General features: G+C 41.0%; 1 protein-coding gene across 1 annotated transcript; it reads right to left on the bottom strand.

The window, feature by feature from the left end:
* Window positions 1-1,198: 1,198 nt before the first annotated feature.
* On the bottom strand, window positions 1,199-23,089 carry tgfbi (transforming growth factor, beta-induced). The gene is made up of 17 exons (XM_026183910.2): window positions 22,834-23,089; window positions 20,081-20,179; window positions 9,986-10,050; window positions 9,728-9,885; window positions 9,451-9,615; window positions 8,864-9,010; window positions 7,093-7,234; window positions 6,803-7,015; window positions 6,109-6,246; window positions 5,872-6,014; window positions 3,564-3,700; window positions 3,126-3,256; window positions 2,620-2,744; window positions 2,224-2,326; window positions 1,962-2,029; window positions 1,767-1,791; window positions 1,199-1,674 (listed from the first exon to the last, which is right to left on the bottom strand). Exons 1-17 carry the CDS (start codon window positions 22,944-22,946, stop codon window positions 1,613-1,615), a joined length of 2,034 nt encoding a protein of 677 aa, XP_026039695.1. The 5' UTR covers window positions 22,947-23,089; the 3' UTR covers window positions 1,199-1,612.
* Window positions 23,090-23,582: the final 493 nt, after the last annotated feature.

The following is a 23,582-nucleotide window of genomic DNA, read 5'->3' as shown; positions in this document are numbered from 1 at the left end:
CTTTCTGTTTGTTTCCATTGTCTGTAAGTTGAATAAATACATGTGTTACCTGTTATTTAGTTCAAACTCAATTCAGAGAATATGCTGTGTTGTCATGTGACCTGTTCTCTCATGTGTGCCTTTTTCTTGTTTTGTATGCATTTCTCTTATTTATATTTATTCCTGCTGTCTTACTAATAATATTTTATTCCTGCGGTTGGTGTGGAATTCACATTTTCATTAAATTATTTTAACCCTCTCTGGCATTGATTTTAGTTTTTCAGAGAAAAAATACTTCACCCTATGTGTGGTGCTGGAAACATTTTACCAACTTATAAACTCATAAGTCTAAAACAAACAAGTTCATGTCGTGATTGCTGAAATTTCCCATCACCTGAGGGTTATGCAACTCAGTTACCTTAGGTCAGATGTTCGTGCTACACGGAGCTGAAAGGTTTGAGTTAGAGAACTTTTCCAACTTCTGTGCCCGCTCCGCGTGGTGCCCTGCTGCGAGCTGCAGCTGTCCTGCATTACCTGCTGCTGTCACTCATCTCCACAGCTGACACCTGAGCCGCAGCTTTAAACCTGCTCTGCATTAAAAGAAGCCAAACACAGAGAGCAGACTGACAGGAAGTCCCAGAGTCTGCTCATACTAACTAAATAAAAGGCCCGGTAATTTAATGAAATCAGGCAGGGAGAGCATGTTTGTAGAAGAGGTCATCCTCACCGTTTCCAAAGTTTCAGATGAACTGAAGCTGATAAGAGTCAAACTAATGATATTGGTGACTTATTACTGACTTGATTTAGACTCACTATGAGTTTGTTTTGTGCTCATGTCTGAAATTTGATTTTGATGGGAAACACTCATCGAACAGCTCACGGCTGATGTTGATGTTCGGTCTTGAAACAAGATCATTTTAACAGCATGTTCTGGTCTCTGAGAGGCGTTCACTGCTTCAAATTAAACTGTGCAAAAAGCAGCTCAGTTTCAAACCTGGATCACATCAGGGACGCTGCAGGATTCCCAAATGTTAGAGGGATGGAGTCACAACCACTGTCATAGGTAGAATCTGAGAAAATTACAGAGCAACTTTTGTTGTAAAAATGTAACTAAGACATAATGATTTGATTGTTCTTCAACTTCACTTTCATACAGAGATGTTAGTGCAGACAGATACGAGGTGAGGCTGAAGGACACATGGTGTCAAACGAGCGGCAGTGTGGTCTCACTTTTCGGTTTTATTTTACAAAAAAAAAACCACACACACAGAAACCATCAGCTCTATGGTTGCTTCGAGCTCTGACATGCTGCAGAACAACACGAGTACAAAACACACTTTACAAAAGTTCACACTCTGAATTATGGAAGTAAAAACTAGCTGTTATATATATATATATATATATTTTTTTTTTTTACAGCGCACAGAAAAAACAACATTGGTTTGATTAAAAATAAAAAAGGAACAATTTTAAAAAGTCTTCACACACATTTCTTCTTTTCCAGACATGAATTACACCAGAAAATCACCTTCAGATCCTCTCATGGCCACGCAGCAGAGGATTTAACACTTGACCTTTGACCCTCTCTAGAGAGCCTCTGCTTTTCTCCTTGTCGTCTTCCCTCTTGGCAGTGTTACTGCCTCCGGCTGATCATCTTGCTGGAGTGACTGTTGAGAACCTTATTGAAGAGATCGTCTGAAGAAACAGAGAATGAAGCAGAGCAGATTCAGATGAGAGTGGCGTGCAGCAGGAACTAAACATATCATGAAGACATTACAAACACTCACCGTTCCTGAAGCCCCTGGAGTCTGCCTGCAAGACACAAAGGAGGGCATTGCAGCCCAAACATGTGATTCAGTAATCAGAGGACAGGTATTACATCAATCTTTCTGATTTCAGGATTTTGGACATTTTGAGGTGCAAAAGTGATATTCAGATTATTTGTGAAAAGGTTTTTTGGCATAAAGAAAGGCCTTTCTCACCCTGGAAGCGGGAATGGCTCTGAGAGGAGCTGCAGGTCCGTCGCTCTGCTCTCTGTCCACCTTTGGAGCTGAAGACACAAAAACGCCAGGTCAGCTTTAAAGGACAGGTCTACATTTGAAAATTGCTTACTTCGCTTCAATTTTATGTATACAGCGCCAAATCACAACATCAGTGGCTGCATGGCGCTTTATATTGTAAGATAGACCCTACAATAATACAACTATCTTATCCATAGTTCGATGTTGTAAACACGGTACTCACGCAGAGGTCTGATGATGCTGTTGACCGCGTGGATAATTCCGTTTGTCGCCATCAGGTCAGCGTCGGCCACGGGGATTTTGTTGACGTAAACCGTGTAGTTACGCTGAGAGACAAAGAAAGGCGTCAGACTCGCTGATTATTCCTAAGAAGACAGCAATACTGTGCAACATCTATGGTCAACACAAATTAAATATGCCTTTAAATGTGAAATAAGATACAAAGTGCTGAATAAAATATTGAAAACAAATATAAAATAGACAAATTAGAGATGAATAATCAAAATATAACAACAACAACAACAACAACAATAATAATAATAATAATATCAATAATAATAAACTGTGTATTTAAACAAAAAAGATTTCGACATCTTTTAAATAACGTTTTTGAACCAACCAAGCCCAGCTCTAGCTTCTCCCCCTGCAAAGTTTGGAACCTGGTGTGAGAGGAGACGCCACCGCTCACCAGCATACTCTCCCCCAGGTGATACTTGAGCACACCTGACAGGTGCTGAGGGTCACCTGGACACAGAAACACAAACGGTTCTTACTGTGCGTCTGATCTCATTTCCTTCTTCATGCTAAGCTCTGGTATAAGCCACGACTTGCTTTGCCCCGTGTCAGTAGATGACTGGAATCAGAGCAGAGTCTCTGTATGTCTTTATTAGGGTGGAAGCTGCTGCTGTTTGTGCAGCAGATTAAACAAACAGTTTGTGAACATTCAGCGTGTTCAGTCCAAACAAAGAGCAGAAAATTAGCCCCCCTGAGAAATCTCTACAAACCACCTCTCAGTATAAACTGCTGTAAAGAAAATAGACGCTTTCCACACGTGTGTGGAAACTGTCCATGTGGATTAATTAAGAATGTGAATAAAGAGAAGCTGTGTGGTTGAACAAAACTCACGCATCAGCCTGTTGCGTTCATCCTGCGGCAATTCATTGAAGGCATCGTTGGTGGGAGCGAAGAAGGTGAACACCTTCTGCTGGTTCAGAAGCTCGGTCATACCTGCTGTCTGGATGGCATTGACCAGCGTGCTGAAAACAGCAATAAATGATGTTAGCTCGAATGGCAACTACACAACAACACACTAACACCTCTGCTTCCAGTCATTATGCAACACCAAACTAACAGCTTTATGATAATCTAGGCTAACAGCTGACTCACTTTTTTGGAGCTTCAAACTACAAAAAACCCTTTTTCACTGATCATAGTTTGTGCAGTTGCTGCTCTGTGCCTCTAAGGTGCACTGTAGAGTCATTAAAACTGCCAATAGGTGACAGGGAGTGTTTTTGCTGTACTTTTCCATCAGAGAAACATGATTCAGATGGTACAGATCCTCACATGAAGCGGTCATCGGCCTTCAAGACATCCATGATGTTTCCCATTGGTGGAGTGATTACTTTGTCCACTGTGAACATGGTGGCATAGCGTCCAACCTTGTCATGCGCAGCGATACAGGCGTTCTCGATGCAAAGGTTCTACAAAGAAAAAAAATTGTGTTTAAATACCTAACACTGGGCTTTGGAATCAGAAAAAACGAGTTCTAGTTATTATTATTACTGTTATTATACTGTTTAGATACCACTGCTAGCAAGCCAGAGTGTTTCTGATATATTTGTTGATCTAATATTTGTTGTGGAAACCTGTTAACCTTCACACTGACCATGCTGAGTTTGACCATCTTGATTTTGAAGGTACCCTTCTAGTTATTATTATGTTGCTTAGATTAAAAAACCTGACCAACTAAAGCTTCTTCTCTGTAATGTTTGTTGACTTGCGGAGGAAACCTGACTACAGGCCTGAGGGAATCACAGATGACTAAGAATTTTTTCATGCTACTGTCTCCACATTCTAGAGTCTAGTGTAGGATATTATGTTGGTCTTATCTTTACAATGTAAAGTGTCAAACACAAACCTTAAAACATACTTCACATTAAAATGTAACAATTAATGGTGTAATGTAACTCTGTGGCTAAGTAGACAGGTTTATATCCTCTTTAAATGAGGTAACACACCACACACAGTCCCACAATGGTTAAGTATGGAAAGACTTAACCACTGTGGGATGCAGGAAGCTTGATGTGGTCTGCAGAGTTCATTACCGAGCAGACAACCACCCACAAACCAGACCTGGGACATGTGGAAACGAGCAGAAACACAAACGCCTCACATCCTGTGTCACCAGAGCACAATCAATACTACTGCTAGGACGTATCAATGCGTAAAGCATCAGTGTGAGAGGCAGCTAATCCACTACAAAATCAGTTCATTTTTCGGTCATTCATCGATTATCTGACTTGACTTTTGCAAAGTATGTTTCTGAGAGCCTAAGGAAAAAACTAAAACTGACACATAGAGAGGGGTTAACAAGGGCAGAACAAGGGTCAACGGAGGGGAGAGAAACGGGGACCAAACAAGGTCTAACAGCGTGCAAGGGAGCACACAAGAACCAGCAACGCTAACATGGGGTAAAGGCCAAAGTGACTCAATACAGGGGCGATAGAGGCCAAATAGGTATCAACTTATTAGGTGTAAGCTTGTGAGATTAAAAAGGTTTTTAACGTAGACATAGTTATAACTGACCTTTGGTCAGCAGCCAGCTTGTTCCAAAGAACAAGACCACAGTAGCTGAAAGCACCCTCAGCAGGCTGAGATCTGATTCTGGGAACCGTTAAAAGATCTGCATCTGATTACTTGAGAGGTCTTACTGGGTTAGAGAATCAGCAAGTTGAAGATAGGCCAAAACGTGAGCCTTGAGGAACCCCTGGTTGGATTTTTTTTAACTACTAATCACAGTTTAGGTCTCTGACCTGAACCAATGAAATCATAAAGGCTTTGAATTAAATGTCATGATCAACAGTGTTAAAGTCAATAATGAGATCAAGAAGAACTAAGACAATACAAACAAGGACCAACCAAGTAGAGGGTGCACAACATAAAGTAATCACCCCAAATAGTGACATGGTATGACTAATCTGGCTAGCCTACTCAGCAACTGGTGATGCTGACTGTTCAGCTCCAAACAATCATGGGAAAATAAGCATTTATTGTGTTTCATTTATTACTTCAATAAAGTTCTGTCTGCATGTTTCAAGTTAAAGTTAATAAAGAAAAGAGGTTTTCAAGAGAGATGAAAACCAGCATCTCGTTAGGAGATGGAGGCGGTTTAATTCCTCATGGCAGCAGCAGACGGAGGCAGCAGCTCCATCAGAAGTTGATTCTTCAGCAGCAGCTTCCTGTTCTGACCACAAACAATCACATAAAACAAAACCACATAAAAGAGCAACATCTGCTGTGAACAGCCTCTTGATCCAGCAGAGAGCTATCCACACTCAATTCAGCCAAACAGCTGAACAGTTGGCTGTTCTGCATTCAGAATATTTAACTTGTTTCAGGTCCAATTAAACACTCTCATGGCTGTATTTTGACACATGATGAAACAGTACTACTCTGCTTCTTTACCCTGTGAATTCCAAGTACTCCTAACCACATCTGTACACTTCTAGAATTTGTGATTTTTGGCTGTTCAGTCGCCCTAACAGAGAGTTATGGTTAGTAACCACAACTGAGTCTGAGACACAAGGAATCTGAAAAGTGTCTCTAACAAACTGTGGAACAAACCACCAAGTAAAGAAATGTCAGTTCTTACTTTTCTGTAGACAAAGACTCTGAGTTTGAGGCCTCCCAGTGTCTCCAACTCCTGGCCATGGTATAGAGCCTTGGATGACAGCTGCTCCTTCAAGACGTGATTACTCATTAATTTTCTCATGCTGGGAGTCATTGTCATACTTCCTGTTAGACACGTGGAAACAATGGCTGTTCATACCCATTTCTGATTATCCCTACAGGATGGCAGGAAAGGCCTTTTTTGGGGGCCACACGTTACCTTTAAAGGCGTCGTTCAGGGGAGCAAGCATGGTCAGAGCCTCAGACCCGGTCAGGTGGGGGGTTAGACCAGCTTCAACAAACATCCTGGTCGCAGTGGAAACAGATGAACTTTCAGCCAGCTCCAGGAGAGTTTTAGCTGCAAGAGACAAAGAAGTATTAATACTATCACTGGTACAACTAATAATCCTTTTAGGTAACCCTAACCCTAACCTAAAAATGGTAACTGTAAATTTTCCACCATTGTTCACTTCCAGTGGTACTCAATGTGGACAAATGTGACTTGGTTTATTTTAATATAATTGGTCCCATAGTCACTCGACACCACCATCGGCCCAATCAATTGGTTCAAGGTGTGATTTCATAACACCAAAATTTGATTTGGTTGAATACCACCCAGGTGTAGAGATCCAAGAAGTGGACGGATCTTGTCTCTTAGTCTCAGTGAGGACCCTAAACTTTGAAAGATCTGTAAAAATAATAAACATGAGATTTTTTTTGGATCTCCTGCTAAGACAGAAGCTCTTCCAATGACCTGAAGGTGATAATTCAACTCTGAGTCCATGATTATTCCAAGTGCTTATGTTAAAACCACTACTGAAGGACTATTTTGTGCGGATTCCTTGTGCAGCAATATCTTCCCTATATTGGGTGAAGCATTGTGGTATTAGTAGTATTGTTTGTAGTGCAATTACCTGAGTCAGGAATGAGCAGCTCGCCGATGTAGTGGATGACTCCATTGGTGGCTAGCTGGTCCGTCTTGGTGATGATAGCTTTGCCATTCAGGGTCATGTGTTCTCCATCACAGCCGACCTCCAGCATGGTTCCCTGCAACGTTTCCATTGGTGTTCCTGACACAATCGACTCTGCGCAGTGCATGTTCTTCAGGATGTGGTAGTTGAGCAGGTCTGAGGGGGCATACAAAAGTAATTAAAAATATAAACAGAGCCAGATAGAAGGAGTCAGAGTGTCTTGTGCCAGTCACCTTTTAGAGCTATGGGGTCTCCCAGAATTCTGTTGAGGGTCTCCCGAGGAATCTTCTCGAAGGCGTCGTTGGTGGGAGCGAAGACCGTGTAATGACCCTCGTTCTCCAGCATGGTGGTGAGACCTGCAGCAGCAAAGGCCGTCTGAAACACACACAATGAGATATACAAGAAAACAGAGACAAGAGTTTAAGCTGCTTATTCCATCAGAACTTACAACTACTACAAGTATCTGGGGACGTGCAAACCTATTGCTGTAGAAAAGCTAAATGTTCAGGATTTCATAGCTCTCTAATTGTTTTCTGTATGTGACAGATATGGACAGCAGTCACCCAGAATCTGTTACTGTGGAGCATGTGGTTAAAAATGTCTTTTTGACATAAGAAACAACTTCTGTGAAAAAGATTTTTCCCCAGTGTCAACATACCCATGGCCACACTCTAAATTGCCAGACAAAAGGTGGTGGCCAGGGTTCTTCTTCTTCTTCTTCTTTCATGTTTGACGGCAGCTTGCATCGGTGGCCAGGGTTTGAAACAACTAAATGCAAAGAGGGATAACTGGACCGCACCACCACTTCCTGCTGAAGGGTGAATGTGTGTTTTCTTTAATTTACAAATAAAGTAGTTGTACTTCGTGGCTCAAGAGTTGGGAGTTCGCCTTGTAATCGGAAGGTTGCCGGTTCGAGCCCCGGCTTGGACAGTCTCGGTCGTTGTGTCCTTTGGCAAGACAGAGGGCCCGGTGGCGCCAGTGTCTGTCAGCCTCGCCTCTGTCAGTGTGCCCCAGGGTGGCTGTGGCTACAATGTAGCTTGCCATCACCAGTGTGTGAATGGGTGGATGACTGGTTGTGTAAAGTGCTTTGGGGTCCTTAGGGACTAGTAAAGCGCTATGCAAATACAGGCTATTTACCATTTACTTAATTAAATGTTTGAGTTTAGTTTAGGGTTTAGTAGTTTTGATTTCCTTCTTTGGTGTTTAGTTTATTAACAAACAAGACTGTACTGCATTGTTTGCTGTTTATGATTGTGTTTTGTTTAGTTACCCCTCGTGTCTCAACGGTCTGATCAGCCATTATATATACCCTCGTGTGTAATTTCATGTGGAGGTCATTTATGTTTGTTTGGGCAGTCATTTGGTTTGTTAAGTTTGGAGTCTTTGCCTGAGTTGAGTTTTGTTTCTTTGACCTCTTTTATGAGCTCAACATTTATGACTTTTGTAAATATAATTTTTGGGTTGGGTTCACAAATGAAAACCCTATTTTTGTAATAATTCCTATGACTCCTCCTGCTTTTTCAACTCGGTCCATCACAATGTCCCATAGAGGTCTGCAACAGCAACTATGGAATAGCAAGTCCAGTTAATGGGGTAGACCTTAGATTCAGAAGGAGAGTTCATGGGACTTTAGAATTTTTACTGATACTTTACCTTGTGATATATTTTAATGATTTACTGTGATGGAATCAAACTCTTTGTCATTTTATGGTGAAAAATGTTCTTCTTAAACTGCTGAGGTATTTGCCCCTGCTATGTTTCACAGCCTGGTGAAACTCTCTGTGATAGTCATTTTATACCCAGTCATGTTACTAATGAACCTAATTAGCTGGCTGATGTTCCACCAGCTGTTACACAACTTTTACAGTTCCTTTAGCTGTTCATGTAACAACTTCCTTTAAATATTTTTAGATAAGCAGGTATTTCTAATTTCGTAGGCTGTTTTAATACAATTTTTTCCAAAGGTTTAAAACAACAAAAGGATTTTAAATTCAATGGACTTACACGCAGAGTCTCCAGGTCGTCATCAATGTCAATGATTGATTGCATGTTGTTGGAGATGGCTGTGATGACGCGGTCAACCACGTGCACGATGCCATTGGTGGCATGTTGGTCAGGTTTGACCAGACGAGCGCAGTTCACAGTCACAATCTGTAGATATAAGAAGAAAATGTATTAATGTGTTGTTACTGCAAATATTTGTGTTACGCCTTTAACAGTTATGTGTATGATCATACATTGATGATCATACACGTGATATGATACCTAATGTAAGATAATAATGATGTTCAGAGCAAGACTGTACATACAGCCTCAGTTTTGAGCCTGGAGACAGTCTGGTAAAAAAAAAAAAAGTATCCTAACAAGCACTGGAACTGCTGACCAAAGTCCTCTGTGGAGAAGGGAGAGCAATAGCTTAGCTGATCAATACTCAGAACCCTGACTAAAGTCGGTTGTCTCAGCTAATGATTCTTCCTGCGGTGGTTTCACATTAATTACAAATTTCTCTGGTCTATATTCATGTTATCATGACAGCTAAACTTGATTCCTGTGCCAGAGTTACAGGATAACAATAGTATGTCTTCATTCACCCCATTGCTGTAGTGGTGTATATGGACGGGGGCGTCCTGGTACATGGAGGAGAAGGTGGATCCGTGCTTCAGCTCCTCAGAGGTTAGCCGGCGACTGACCATGTGGTAATGAAGAGCATTTAACAGCTCGATATTCACATTGCTCACCAGAGCGTCAAGGATCTCCTGGAAAACGACAACAAACGACACACAATGAGTTAAGCAGGAGAACCATCGCTGATTGCTCCTCACAAAAGGAGCACGAGGTTGCAGTAAAAGTGTGTGAGTGTGTACTGACTGTTGGCAGAGATTCCCAGGCCTTGTTACTCGGGGCGAAGAAGGTGAAGCTTCCTGGACCTTCGATCTCCTCCCTGAGTTGGGCTCGATCAGAGTACATCTGAGTGGTGGAGGCGCCAACCATGCCCAGAGTGCTGTAGATGTTCACAAGAGGCAGCGCTGCAATGGTGCACATAAACAAACCCAGCTGATGACTCTCTGCAGTAAAATCCCAACAGATGTTTTAAACATATTTAGTGTAAGGGGTGAGAGGTCATACCTGCAGGACAGCCCTTCTCCCCGGGAATCTTCTCATAACCAGGGCAGCACTCATAGGTGATCACCCTGCAGAGAACACATAAAAACACAGGAGAACATGAGGATTCTTGTAGACCTTCTTGTATTCCCTGACGTCAGAGCAGAGGCTTCATGTCAGACTTCATGTTCCTGTTTCTCTATAAAACTCTCTGGCGCATCAGGAGCTCGTAACTTGTCTGTAGGGTTTCTGCTACAGGATACTCATAAATTCCTGTCTGACAGTAATTATGCTAATAAAGTTACGAGCTGCATGAGCAGACCTGAGAGTCTGCAGGTAGTGCAAGTGGTCTTATGAAATGACAAAAAAAGAGCTCCAGTAACCAATCAGCCCTTACCTGACTCAACAAAACCCACCTGTTTGTCCAGGAAAACAACAGCTTCTACAAAGCTGAAGACCCACCTTTGTTTACTGCATCAGTACTTTGCACACTAACCACTAGTTTATCTAAAGAAAAGACAAAAAACTATCTGTATTATGGCTTTAGCTGAATGGAAGACCTACACATCTTTCAGCCTGAGTAAGTCATCAGATGGAAGGAGTTAATATTGTACAACACAAGCTAAAAGGGGAACTCTGAAACCAAAGATGTCTTCAAAAGCAACTTAGACTTTGAGAGAGCTGGATCTGAATCAGAGGCAGCTCAACTCTTTGCTGGATTATGTCAAAGTGCTGAATGAAGGCAAAGTATAAGATAGTGGAATGGCAATATGATAGGAACATCATCCTTCCATGTGTGCCTGTTTGGTGGCTCTTCAGTGTGCCTATGTACAAATGACACCAATCTACCTATTTAAATAAGCATTTGCATGTAGAAGACAAAAGAGAATGGGCACACCCTCTGGATAATCACTGGAAAAGTCGGACCTATTGAGGCCACAATATTAGCCAGAGAAAAATCACGCTGCTGTACTACAGCCAATATCATCCAGTGGGACAGGTGAGCACTGAATTTTGCTGATGACCCTTTTCTGAGCGCCCAAACATGACTCATTTGGACACAGAGTGGATGAGGTGAGTGACATGCTGCCTGCAAATTATGGAAAAGAGAAGAAAAACAGACAAGGAAAGGCTTTGTGTTTCCCTGAGTGTTTTGGATTCACAGTTTGAAGTGTATTCCACCAGAAAAATTATTCTGCATCCAGAGCATTTAATTGCCCTCTGATTTTTTCCAGTTTCTCACTGACTGAAGAGTTTTTCAGTCATGACATGCAGATCATGTTATGTGTGCTAGATTTACATGTCACACATTAGTGGAAGCAGCACATCTACTATTCCTACTCATTGTAAAGCTGTATGTATGGGACTGTTTTTCGTCGCTGCACCAACACATTCGCAGTCTGTCCACAATCTGTTCTTCATGGTGGGCAGAAGGTTCCTCTATGTCTGAAAAACAATTAAAAATAATTGGAATTCGCATTATAAACATAAACTTGTCTGAGAAAGGAGGAAATTAAGAAATGCTTTGGTGACAAGTTTATGGTGTCAGATTGTAGTTTAAAATCTTTTAAAAAATCCAAAAAACACAGTTTATTTTATAAATTATGGTCTGGATGTAAAAAAAAATAAGGAGAAAGAACAGTATGGCTTATGGCTGGGTTACCCTGTGAGTGACAGGGATTAATAATGGATTCTGACTCTGATTACCTAGTGTACCTAGTGGTCACTCTGGGAAGTGCACCCACTGAGCAGGATTTACAAGCAGTAACTGTGGGACCAGGAGGACCTGTGGAGGTCTGTCTGCTGGAAAAATCTCAGAACGTTACTTCAGCTACAGGCACATGTGGGCTGCAATGAAGCGTACAGCCTGAATGGAGCTTTCAGGACTTCCTGTTGAGATTTCCATAATAAATGTGGCTCCGCCGTCTGGGCTCATAAAGCTCATTTCCTCAGAGAGGAGAAGAATCTGCAACCAGACTAGACGTCTGAGAGGAAACCTGGACCCACTGCCAGGAAAAACACTAAAACCAGGGCAGGAGCCCCCATCCAGCTCCTCACTTCCTGTCCACTACAAAATAAAAGGTCATTATGAAGAGAAAAGTGGCAACTCGACTGCAGTTTGAATAGTTCTGGACATGAACATTACTAGTTTCAGTTTAACCGGCAGCTTGAGGGTGATTAAGACTTAACCAAAGCAGATTTGAACTATTATGTCACTGCAAAGGTAGTGAAGAAGACTGCATACCCATAATAGTCAGTGTCTTTTAAACTGAGAGCAAATGAACATAATTCAGCGGGGGAAAAAAATCAACCGTTGGCTCAACAACCTTCACTAAAAAAGCTTCTCAGCTCTGACAAATACTTTGATTACATGTATGACAGAGTAATTCTTCATTTATTTGAATGTCGTCTTCAAAGACTGTTTTATAAAAGACAGAATCAAAACTGGAGAAAACTTCTTGGTCAGTCTGTTTATCGAGCAGTTTGCTGGGGTTGAATTCCAGAGGGACATAACAATGACACACAGTGACAGTGACAATACTATCATTATGAAAGCTCTAGCTACATGTATTAGAAATACGTTGGAAATAACAGTGGGCCAAAGATTAAGTCTTGAGTCTTGAACACCGTAGTTAGAATGTAGAAGGTGGAGAGCAGATTAGCTGAGGTGAAGCCTAGCAGACAGCCAGCAGCTACAACCACCTGTGTCGCTTTAATATTTAATATTTATCCTGCATGTATAAGCCAACCTCTTTGTGTCAGCCTGCCTCTATGTTGCATGACATGGGAACTTTTTAATTTGCAGCTGGAGATAAATCGTTGATTGATCAGTCTGCCAGCAGTTGAATTCTTCTATAAAAATCAATTTCCTAAACTTCCTCCTGTGTCAGCTCCTCCACTATGTCCTCTCTCTGAGACGTTCTGAGTCTATAAACATCAGATGTGTATTTTCTTCAGCTTTACGAGTCAACAATTGTTGGAAGGTTGACTGGCAAATTTATTAAATATATAAATTTTCCTGATGGGAAGAGTCCCCTGATGGAGGAATCTCATTATGAATTTCTGAGTTTCTTGTGTTTGTTTTAACAGAGCGATTAGTGGACGAATCTTTCAGTGAAGCCAGGACCACCAACCAGTCACTGCTCCATATTAACACTTAAACCGTCTGCGGACAGAGGTCTTATTTCTGCTCTCAGGTCCTCTATAATAAAGTTTAACGTCGACAAAGAGAAAAAGGAAGCTCCCAAAGCTCCCGCAGCCTTCATCACATAAGTGCAAACATGTGAAGAGCAGCTACTGATGGTGTGTGTGTTAATGTGCGCAAACACACACTGGACTGATTATCAAAGCAGATGGAAACTCAGGTCCCTTTTGTTCTCCACATAAGTAAAGATGGCTTCTGTGGATTTATGACAAAACAAACAGAGCAAGGTTGCAGTAATTCTGCCGCCGGGATCGAGCTGCTCGATGAAAACCTTAAAAAAGAAATGCTTTCACATCAGTCAGCAGCACGTCATCCTTCAGATTGTCAGAGGAAGCTTCAAACATGAAACTGCCAGCCATGAAAAGCCTGAGAAAAGTTTCATCAGGGATTAAAAGTCATTTCCAGAATGTAAAAACAAGGTGGACACGTACAAATTTTGTCTTTGAGAAACTTTTATTAACTAAAGCTGATGAATTAAAGTTAGACACCACAGTGAGGCAATTAAGGGACGAGTTACACAAGCTTGGTTATTGTGAGGGTGCGGTACATAAACGTGTGCTAGTTAATTCTAAATGAAATGCCCTTTATTTAACAAAAATGCCTGTTAATGATCTAGATTTTTTTTCTACAAAATTAATACTTTTACACAATATTTAAGAGCCAGAAATCTAATCTTCTGACCGAATTCTGTGTCATATACACCGCACAGGTGCAAGATCACTGATTTTATTAACATCTCAATAAAAACTCTGAATAAGTCAGTCATGACAAGCTAACAGCTAACAGTTTAAATCCAGACTCTACAAACCACATCACACATTCCCAATAATCAAAGTCTAAACATAACACAGCTCAAATCATAGTCAAGCGTTCCAAACTTCATGTGTACATCAGTGTGTACCGCTATATGCCTTATTATGTGGGCAAAAAGGACAGAAAGTTCAGTTTTATTTTGCATTTTACAAATAAAGGATTTGAAAATTATACTAAATTGCTTCTAAAAAATCTTGTAGCTCTAAAAACTACCAAAGCTCTCAGAGGTTTCAAAGCTAGAAGTGAGCTTGAACCTTTGAAGCTCTGAAAGCTAGTGGAGCCCTTGAAGGTGTCTGAGCTGTCAGAGTGATCAACGCTCTCAGAGCTCTTAAAGTTCTTGGACCTCTAACAGCTACCAGAGGTCTCAAGTCTTTGAAGTTCTCAAAACTTGTGGAGCTCTGGAAGCTACCAAAGGCTACAAGGATCTGGAAAGTCCTCAAAGCTCTCAGATTTCATAATAATTATCAAGACTAGGTTGGGTAGCAAAAGATCAGCGAATAACTTTGGACACCAGACCTCTGTGCACTATTATAAAAAGTTCTGACACATAAGAAATCACAGCAAGAAGATCAAAGGGACAAAAGTAATGTAACAGTGATAAAGATATGTAGACCAGAGTGAAATCCCCCCATCAGATCTCACCCAGCTGCTGAGCTTTAAACATCTCCAGGCTACATCTCTGACCTTTGAGCCATGTTTTAGCAGTTGTAGGCTGACACAAAGTCTCTTCTCGCAGTTTGACTCCAAACCTTTAACGCATTTTGCTTTTGTTGTTTTAGCTCCTAAACTGTGGAATGAATGAACTCTCACAATCTGCACAGCTGCCTCCTTCAGTTGAAAACCTGTTGACTTGGATAGTTTTACCTCCTTTAACTGCATATTTTGATCTTTTGTTCTTTATAACATAAATAAGATGGTTACTTCAGTGCTGTTATTGTAAGTAGTATTATTATTATTAGCAGTATTACTTAGGGTTAAAGAAACAGATGTGGCATTAGTGTCTGACAGACAGAGGGTACTTTGAGGACCCGGGGTTCAGAGGGGGGTTGTAGTGAATTACGATGGGAGTTATGAGTCTTCCTTCTGCTGACCTCTAACCTCCGGATCCTCCTCCACAGAAACCCACGGGTCCAAAGCCGCAGAGACAAAGACATGACTGTTAGACTCAAAATGCCCCACCAGTGTAAATCCAACTAAACTGTCAGAGATAAGAGCTCAGTGTTTCCACACCCACACTGTGGGTGTTGTAAGATTTGTGTGCATGGGGCGTCAGGGTCCTCCAGCAACTTCACTTCCTACAAATGTCCACAGAAAGTCTCACTTCCTCTTTCTGTCCTATTTGCTGCCAGCTGAAAGAATCTGTTTGTGAGAAACATTCAGGCTGAACTGTGAGCTGCGTCAAGGCTGTGTCCAACATCCTGACTGGACACATTCAGGACAGGAAATGCACAAACACACAGGACGAGCCTCACAAATGCATGAATAAATACACAGAGTAAGCAGGAGAGATGAAAACAGTATGAGACAGAAAGAGGTGGCGGACAGGAGGAGGATCATCTTCAGATACAAGACGGGAGAAGAAAATAGTGGAGCAGGCTGAGAGATGAAGAAGATGAGGGAACAGAAACTAACTAAGAAGAATTACAGTAGAAGAAAGAAGAAGTAAATGAAACATTGCAAACAAAGTTATGAATCATTTCTTATGCTGTCTGTTAAACTGCTGAAGCGGACATTTCCATAAGTTTGCCTCATGATAAATCTGTGACAGAAACACCAACGCCTTCGGTTTGAATTCAACACGCACCAATAACCGATCAGCTGATACTAGACTGTGGCAAATAAGAAGACATTAACCAGAGACAGGGCTGATATTTAGCTCTTCTATCTGGCTTGCTGAATATTAAAAATTAGAGCGACAAAGACCAAAAAGGTTTTAAAATTGTTATTTTTATCATCATCTGTGTAAATCCAGACTAAATGCTCCAATAATTCTAACATGTGAAGCATTCCTCGTCCAGAGCTCATGGAGAGATGATGGATGGAAGAGTCACCCAGGACACCAAGATTCAGGTTCCATTTAAAAATAAAAGTAGATGTCCGAATTAATATTTTTAGACTCCGATTTAAGAACTCGCGTTATAACGTGAGTTCAGGGATGCCACGATCTGCTGATCTAATTTAAAGAATCTCCCCAAATATGGAATAAATAAAGTATTTCTCATTGATAATTGATCTGAGCCCACACGAGCTGATGACTTAGCTGATACCCTTCCACAAATCCACTTTTTCATCTATTTTGATTTTAAATACTTCACACACACTTACTATGCCTCTGCAAGCTGTTTTGCAACCCTCTTTTCTTGTTTCAGCGTCATATCTGCTGTCACTGACGCCTGCTCTGATCTGTGAGAGGCTCTTTGTGCTACACACGGAAAGGTGGGGCGGTCCCAGAGCAGAGTTTTACCAGTAAATCTAAACAACTGCAGATATAAATCTCCTCTGACTGCTCCTTTGTGGTGCTACTTTAACCCTGTCTGGGTTCAAATAGACGCTTTTACAACATTAACCACATACCTTCTGACTTTGTGTACTCTGTTTTGGTGGTAGTTTTTCTTTTTCTTTTGTATTTTGTTGATTTTTTTTTTGTCTCAGTTTAGTTTTTCCCGTCGAGAAATCTTCATTTCTCCACAACATCCATCACCTTCCTCTTACATATTGGACCAAAGCTGAGTTTAAAGTGGCAGCAAACAAACAAACTGCTGGCACATTTTGAAGGCATGAATGCATTCACACTGACAGTGGGTGTTTGTGTTTGGTAAAATGTGCTGTCAGAGGCTTGACAAGTTGCAAATGTTCAGATTTAAAAATCAACACTGATGTTCATGTTTGAGTTTGTTAGAAAAAGAGAAGCTAATAAAGTCTGGGGAAAGCTTGAGTGGACTGAATAAATGTGGTTAAACAGCCTTTAAATCATATTTAGTTTCATGTGTCCAGCTGATTACTGCTTTGCTAAACTGGCTACTGGATATAACTCAGAGTTTAGTTTTTCTGAGTGAGATTTAATGCCTGTAGTGATGAATGTTATGTAGATTAATCAGGAGAAAAGCTGTTGTTATCACTGCAGAGGCTTCAAGTCCAAATCCCTGTTTATGTGTTCTGTCATTTTGATTCAGCATTTGCAACTGCTGCTTCATAAGTAAACTGTATCACTGTGTTCCTGTTAAACAGTGTTGTCTGTATAAACACATGCATGAAAAATAAGCCTCCTGTCTTTTAAATCTTCCTCACCCACCGTCACCTTCCTCATGTTCACAGCTCTGCAGGGACACTCCGCAGCCAGCTGCGTTTCACTCAAGAATGTGCCCATAGAAAGAGTCTGGGAGGATTTTAGGATTTAGCAGCACGTTTCCTCTGCAGCGCCTTCCAAACACATACCAAGCAGAAATCCGGATTTAAAATAAAAATCAAATGCAGCGTTTAATGTTCAGAAAGGTTTTTCCTCTTTGGGCTGAAGATGGAGGTGGGAAGTAAATGCAGACAGTAAATTTCAGTGGTTTACAGTCAGAGACACACACCCACATTATTAATGAGGCAGCAGAGGCCAGCTGTGCTGCAGATCTCATGAGCTGGACAGGATTAAAGCAGAGTGCTGTGTCTGTCTATTCCTGTGAGGACGAGTTTCAGTTTTAGACTTTAGGGCTTTCTGGCCCTCACTTTAGAACTGTTCACACTTGGGCTCAGGTTTAGCTTTAGGCCAAATGAGATGAGTTCTCACAAAAGCAGGTGTAAAAAAGCAGTCTGTTTCTCGGCACTCATGGAGCTCAAATGGGAAAAATCAGCTCTTAAGTGAAGTTGGTTTTAATCCAAGTGTTTGTGGATGGTTCTGGAATGACTTGTCTGACTGGCCAACTTGACCTCGTGACAAAAAAAGCCAAGAAAATCGACAGTATTTGATTTTTCCACTCCCAAATTTCCTCTCAAACTTTATGTGCATTCTCTTGTGTTCCTAATGTTCAGATGATGTGCATGAGGTCTTTCCTGTTTGTGGATGCTTTTCACCTGACAGACTTGTTTACTATACTGCCTGATTTCCAGTGTATGACCTCAACTTTGATCAAAGACTTGGATTTGATAGACACTTACAGCAACAGCAACAACAAAAAGGCTTTCACTTTATTTACATGGATGCATCAATAGAGATGAGTTTATTAAGAACAAACTGGTTTCTGTCATTTTGAGGTTTAGATTAAGTCTTGTAGTTTAGCTGCTGTTTAAGGTTTTAGTCACTTTTAAGGACTTTTGTGGTTTGAGGATTTGGGCTTTGTATTCCTGGGTTAAGTAATATTTCCTTCTTTTTGTTTAGGTTATTCTTTCTTCCCCAAGTCTTTATCTTCTTTAAATGATAAGCGGACAGTTCTTATATAGCACTTTTCTACACTACCTGAGCACTCAGAGCACTTTATACCACTTGGCTCATTCACCAATCACTTTTTAAAAAGAAAAATATAAGTGCTTTCTATCTAACATTCACACTTCAGTGGATGCAATAGACCAACTTGGGGATATTTGACATGCAGACTGGAGGACTGAACCACTAACTTTAGTACATCACTCTACCTCTACCTCCTGAGCTACAGCCACATAGAGGCACTTCTTTTATTTTTAAAGTATCTCTCATGTCTTGTATTCAGTTTTACTTCCCTCGTGTGTTTGTTTTGATTAGTTTCAGCTGTTTCTTGTTGCCCACCTGTTTCTCTTTCTTGACTGTTGTCAGTGACTATGAGTGTATATATAGCCTCAGTTTCTTTTATCAGGGTGTCTGTGATCTAAAACTGGTACCAAATACAGATGGAACTTAGTTTATGTCATTGTCAGAGCAGAACAAAAAATAAAAAAGGTATATGTGGGCATGTTTTGGCAGATTTGGACAGAAATGGCTACCACAGCAGGTAGCTCCACGTTTGATTTGGTAGAGTTATGCACTGGATGCCCTTCCTAATGCAACCCCACAGCGTCTTGCCATTCACCTGGGAGGGATCTTTTGTTTATCAAGTGAATGTGTAGAGACTAGCCTTACGTTAAAAGTCTTGTTATGATCATATTCCTATGCTCTGTAAAATAAAGCTAAGTGAAGAGGACTTTGTTTTCCTATTCTGGACCACAGTGTGATTCATAGGCAGGTATCTGGATTCACTCTTAGGACACTGGATGCTGTTTATCATTCTGCCTTCTGGTTTATTACTGGCAATGGTTACAGCCATCATCGCTGCAGCTTACATGGAAACACTGGATGTGCTCTGCAGTCCTTACGAAATAATATAAACATTTTACTGTTTATAAGGCTGGAAGCTTCAGTTTCACATCTACTTTGTCCTTGCCTCGTATCCTTATGTGACTTTAAACTGGCATGACTGTAATTCAGAGCTACCCTCATTGCAGTTTAAATAATTTTCAGAAACTCTCTGGACGACTTTACAAGCTAAACTCACTTTTCAAAGGATGAATAAGTGTTTTTAATAAATTAAAAACTTGCTTTATATACTTTGAAGAACATCATTACTGCAGTTTGGGGACTGAGTTCTGTGTTTCAACCTTATTTGATCTGAAATGAAGCTTTAGGTAGGAAACACTGAAGGAATTCAGACTTGACTTGGACTTAAATTAATGACTCGGACTCTGACTCGAGAAACTTTAGACTTAGACTTGAGGACTCCAAAGGAAGTGAAATATATCAGAAAAGTCAATGTATATGTTTGCACGTGTCCTTTAAATGAACTCATGAGACTGGGAGTGGAGTCTCAGCCTCAGATGTAAACTGACTCTGAAGTTTGTGCTTCGCTCTTTTTATTCTGAGGTTATGTAAGAGGCAAGTACACCTAGGGAGAAGGACATTTCTCTGTCATCTGAATACAAACTCTCTCTTTTTAGCAGAACTAAAGTCAAACTAACAGATTGGGGTGAAATCAAATGCAAAAATCAACTCAGAACCACAGTTGTAACCAAAAGTGAGAAGCAGTCGACCTGTGCTCTGCTTCTTAAGGAAAACTAAGAATGTATTTAAAATGGTAAATATGGCAAAAAGTGCAGTCGGTGGGACTTACGTGGGTTTGCCACAGATCTTGCGGTGGTACCACTGTTTGCAGTTGGTGAAATATTTCTTGCTGGTGCCTTTAATCTGTTGCATGGCGCAAACATTGGGTCTGAAACAGAAGAGAGACAAAGAGGAAAATTTTTATTTTAATTCAAATGTTTATACTTATTAACCACTTTCATTTACAACATACAGAGACAGTCGGCTTAAGTAAACCGCTAATCCTGAGCATGAGAGCAGAGACACGTAGAAGCTCTGTTAAAAGTCTAAATCAAAGTATTTGAGTCATCAATTCATAAACTGAAACAGACTGACAGCCATAGGTTTCACAAATGATAAACTGGGACTGTCAAAAATTCAGTTCATACCAACTCTGGTAAACATAATTATCCCCAATTAAGAAAAACACTCAAACTCACTCAAGCACAATGTTGTGATCTCAGTCGGCATGCATATCGTTTCATTGTGTGTTGTTCTGTCTGCATAGGGATAAATATTAAGACGAACCACACCACACAATTTAGAGCCTAAGCTAATTTGCACTGGCTGTCTCCCGAGGCGTCTGTGCAAAACACACACACGCATGACTAATAAGCAAAACAATCTATACCATAAATCATCCACAAAGAAATCCCAAACTCAGAACATAAAGGACAAACAGAGCAGTAAAATACATGAAAGAGCAGATCGTTCATGGCTGCAGGGCTGATCCCTCTGCAACAACCGTCAAAATGATTAAAATGATCTCAGTTTGAGTTCTGCAGGTTAGGAATTTGTCACGTTGTTGACCCGAATTGAAAAAGCTGTTTATCCAAATGAGGATTTACGTAATGGCACCTTACAGTTCCCACTAGCTGACCCATGTGATTATATCCATCGAGGAGCCAGAAGGAGAAGGCAGGAGGAGGAGGAGGTCTGATATTAGGTAATTCTTCTGTGCGGAAACCAAGTAAGCAACCGTTTTCTGAAGTGTTGTTTCTAGTTTGGTAACTAAGAAAATGTTGTCTGCCCTTCTTCCCTTCCAGCCTGGGCTCACAGCCAGATGTGAAGTATTTAGGAAAATGCATTTGTCCTTGTACATGAACACAGTTTACATCGCTTTTTTCAATTCCAGTCAGGGTGACAGTGAAACCGGGAGTTTTTTCCTCTGAGAACTTTTCTATGATCGTTTTGTAAACCTATTATAGCTGTTAAAAAAAAAAAAAAAACAGAACACGTGAAGAAAAACTTTTTTCTTAAAGTTGAGGTCATTAAAGTTGATGGAAACTAAACTTAAAAGTGAAACTGCCGTCGTTTATAAAGGTTTTGGCACTGGTTTTTGTCAAATGGTCGATGACTGATTGCTGGAGCTCTTTCTCTAACATCGTAGGGTCTTCAGCTTAGGTATAGAAATTAACTTAAATTGAACATGAAGAGTTATGGCAGATTATATCAACCAGTACAGAGTACAAGCCGGATCACTGTAACACCCTCACACGCTGACTCTCGGCTTACACTCACACAGACTCGCTCAGGCTGGCACTGGTTTCCTGTCTGTGAAGGAAATCCAGCTGTTTAAACCCTGACCCCCCCCCCCACCCCAAAAAAAACCATGGATATTTAATATCGTACTGCAGTACACAAAGAAGAATTCAGATCCTTCGCTTAAGAAACAAGAAACCGTGTCACTCCAGTGAGAGATGAAAATTACCACCACACCTGGCACGAATTGAAACCCTGGATTCAGATGGATATCTGGAGCTGGGCTAGTTTTTTCATATTTTCTTCAGAAGAACCAGGATGTCTCCCTTTTTGTGTGTATATTTCAGTTGTATTTGTATGAAGTGTGAAGATATGACAACAAATATTCAATTATGTCACATCCCACAACAGTGAAGAATGACTAGATGTGGACTGACTCGAAACATTAATCACCTGAGTTGGCCAGAGCTCCACCTCTAACAAAAACCCATCAAGTGAATCCATCCAGAACTTTAAAGGCAGTCCTGCTAACAAACAGACACATTGAACCAATCACATGAGGAGATGATGCTCAAAAAGTCAGCGACTTCCTTCCGACTATTTCTAAAATTATTTTTTTAATTGTCCTTTTATCATCTCTGATCATTTAATAGTTGCTTTATTGATTTTCAATTCTCCAGTTGTGCTTTGGAGGAGTGCATTATACGCTTTGAGATCATGAGGAAAACGTGAAGTGGTAGTTCTTGAATAAACTTGATCACAAGCATTGTCGAAATATGGAGATACGCGCTTTTCCCTGCACAGTGAGGCCATAAGAAACAACCGTCAGACAGATGTGAGTAAAATGAATATTTTAGCTGAGGTGTAGTGCAGAAAAAAGCTGCACAACACGAACTAGATTAAAAATCAGCAGAACATCTGTTTTTCATTTGCAGCAAATAAGTATATTCATGACGAATCAATCAATAAAATTCAGTCACTTTCTAGTAGTCGCCCTTAGAAGGAATCTTTTTATTTCTCCAGTAAAAATATTCGATACACGTCATGTTCCTGCGTAATGAAGTACTTTTATTTTCATACTTTGTTTCCAAACCGGGACTTTTATTTCTTTATTAAAGCTGAAGTTTTAGTACATTTAGTGTAGTGACTAAAGGACCAGAGTACTGACACTCCCGCAGATTATCGATCACTCTCTGATCATTTCTATTGATCAGCTCAGTAGTAGTTGAGGTTCAGTCGGGCAGGACCAGGCTCGGCTCGGGTCACTTAGATTCAGGAGAGAAAAAAAGAAAAAAACCTCACCCATGCGTCCGGCCTCTGATCCGGCTGTGCTGCAGGACCGCCTGGAACGGAGACCGGGCCACACACGCGGTCAGAACCAGGGCAAGACCCAGGGCCAGCGCGCACACATTCATCTTCACTTTCTGGAGGTAAAACCTGCTGCTGGTGCTTCTTCTTCTCTTTCTTCCTGTGCTTTTTCCTCCTTCCCTCTCTGCAGCCCTCGGTCCCTACAGGGACCAGGACAGTCCGGCTTTATACACCGAAGAAAGAGGAGGAGTGGCGAGGAGGATGGGGAGGGGCGCACCAGAGCAGAGCTGGGAGAATCCTTTGTTGCAGAGAAGTACTAGTACAATTGTGTAAAATACTCCCCGGCAAGTTGAAGTTTTTAAGAGTACCCTGCAGTAACATGAGACTACTGCTTTGAATTCACGAGTCACCGATGATGATCGATATATTATTGGTTTATGTGTAGATTGTTCTTCACGAGTCGATCAAATATTTCTCTTTTATCTGGTGTGAATCCCTTACTTTGATCACGTTATATTGTCAGAATAAGTCATTATTTTATTAATTTCATTTAATTATGTATACCAACAACCATTGATCCATCCGTTTTCTCAACCGCTCATCCATCCAGTTGAGAGTGGTGGTGTTTTCATGGGTGGGTGGGGGGCTGGAGCCAATCCCAGCTGTCACAGGGGAGAGGCGGGGTACACCCTGGATCACAGCTCTAACACAGAAAACAGACAACCATTCACACTCACATTCAC

The sequence above is a fragment of the Astatotilapia calliptera genome, chromosome 2 (assembly GCF_964374335.1).
Source record: "Astatotilapia calliptera chromosome 2, fAstCal68.1, whole genome shotgun sequence".
NCBI classification, from domain to species: Eukaryota; Metazoa; Chordata; class Actinopteri; order Cichliformes; family Cichlidae; genus Astatotilapia; species Astatotilapia calliptera.
This window is presented reverse-complemented; position numbering and strand designations above follow the sequence as displayed.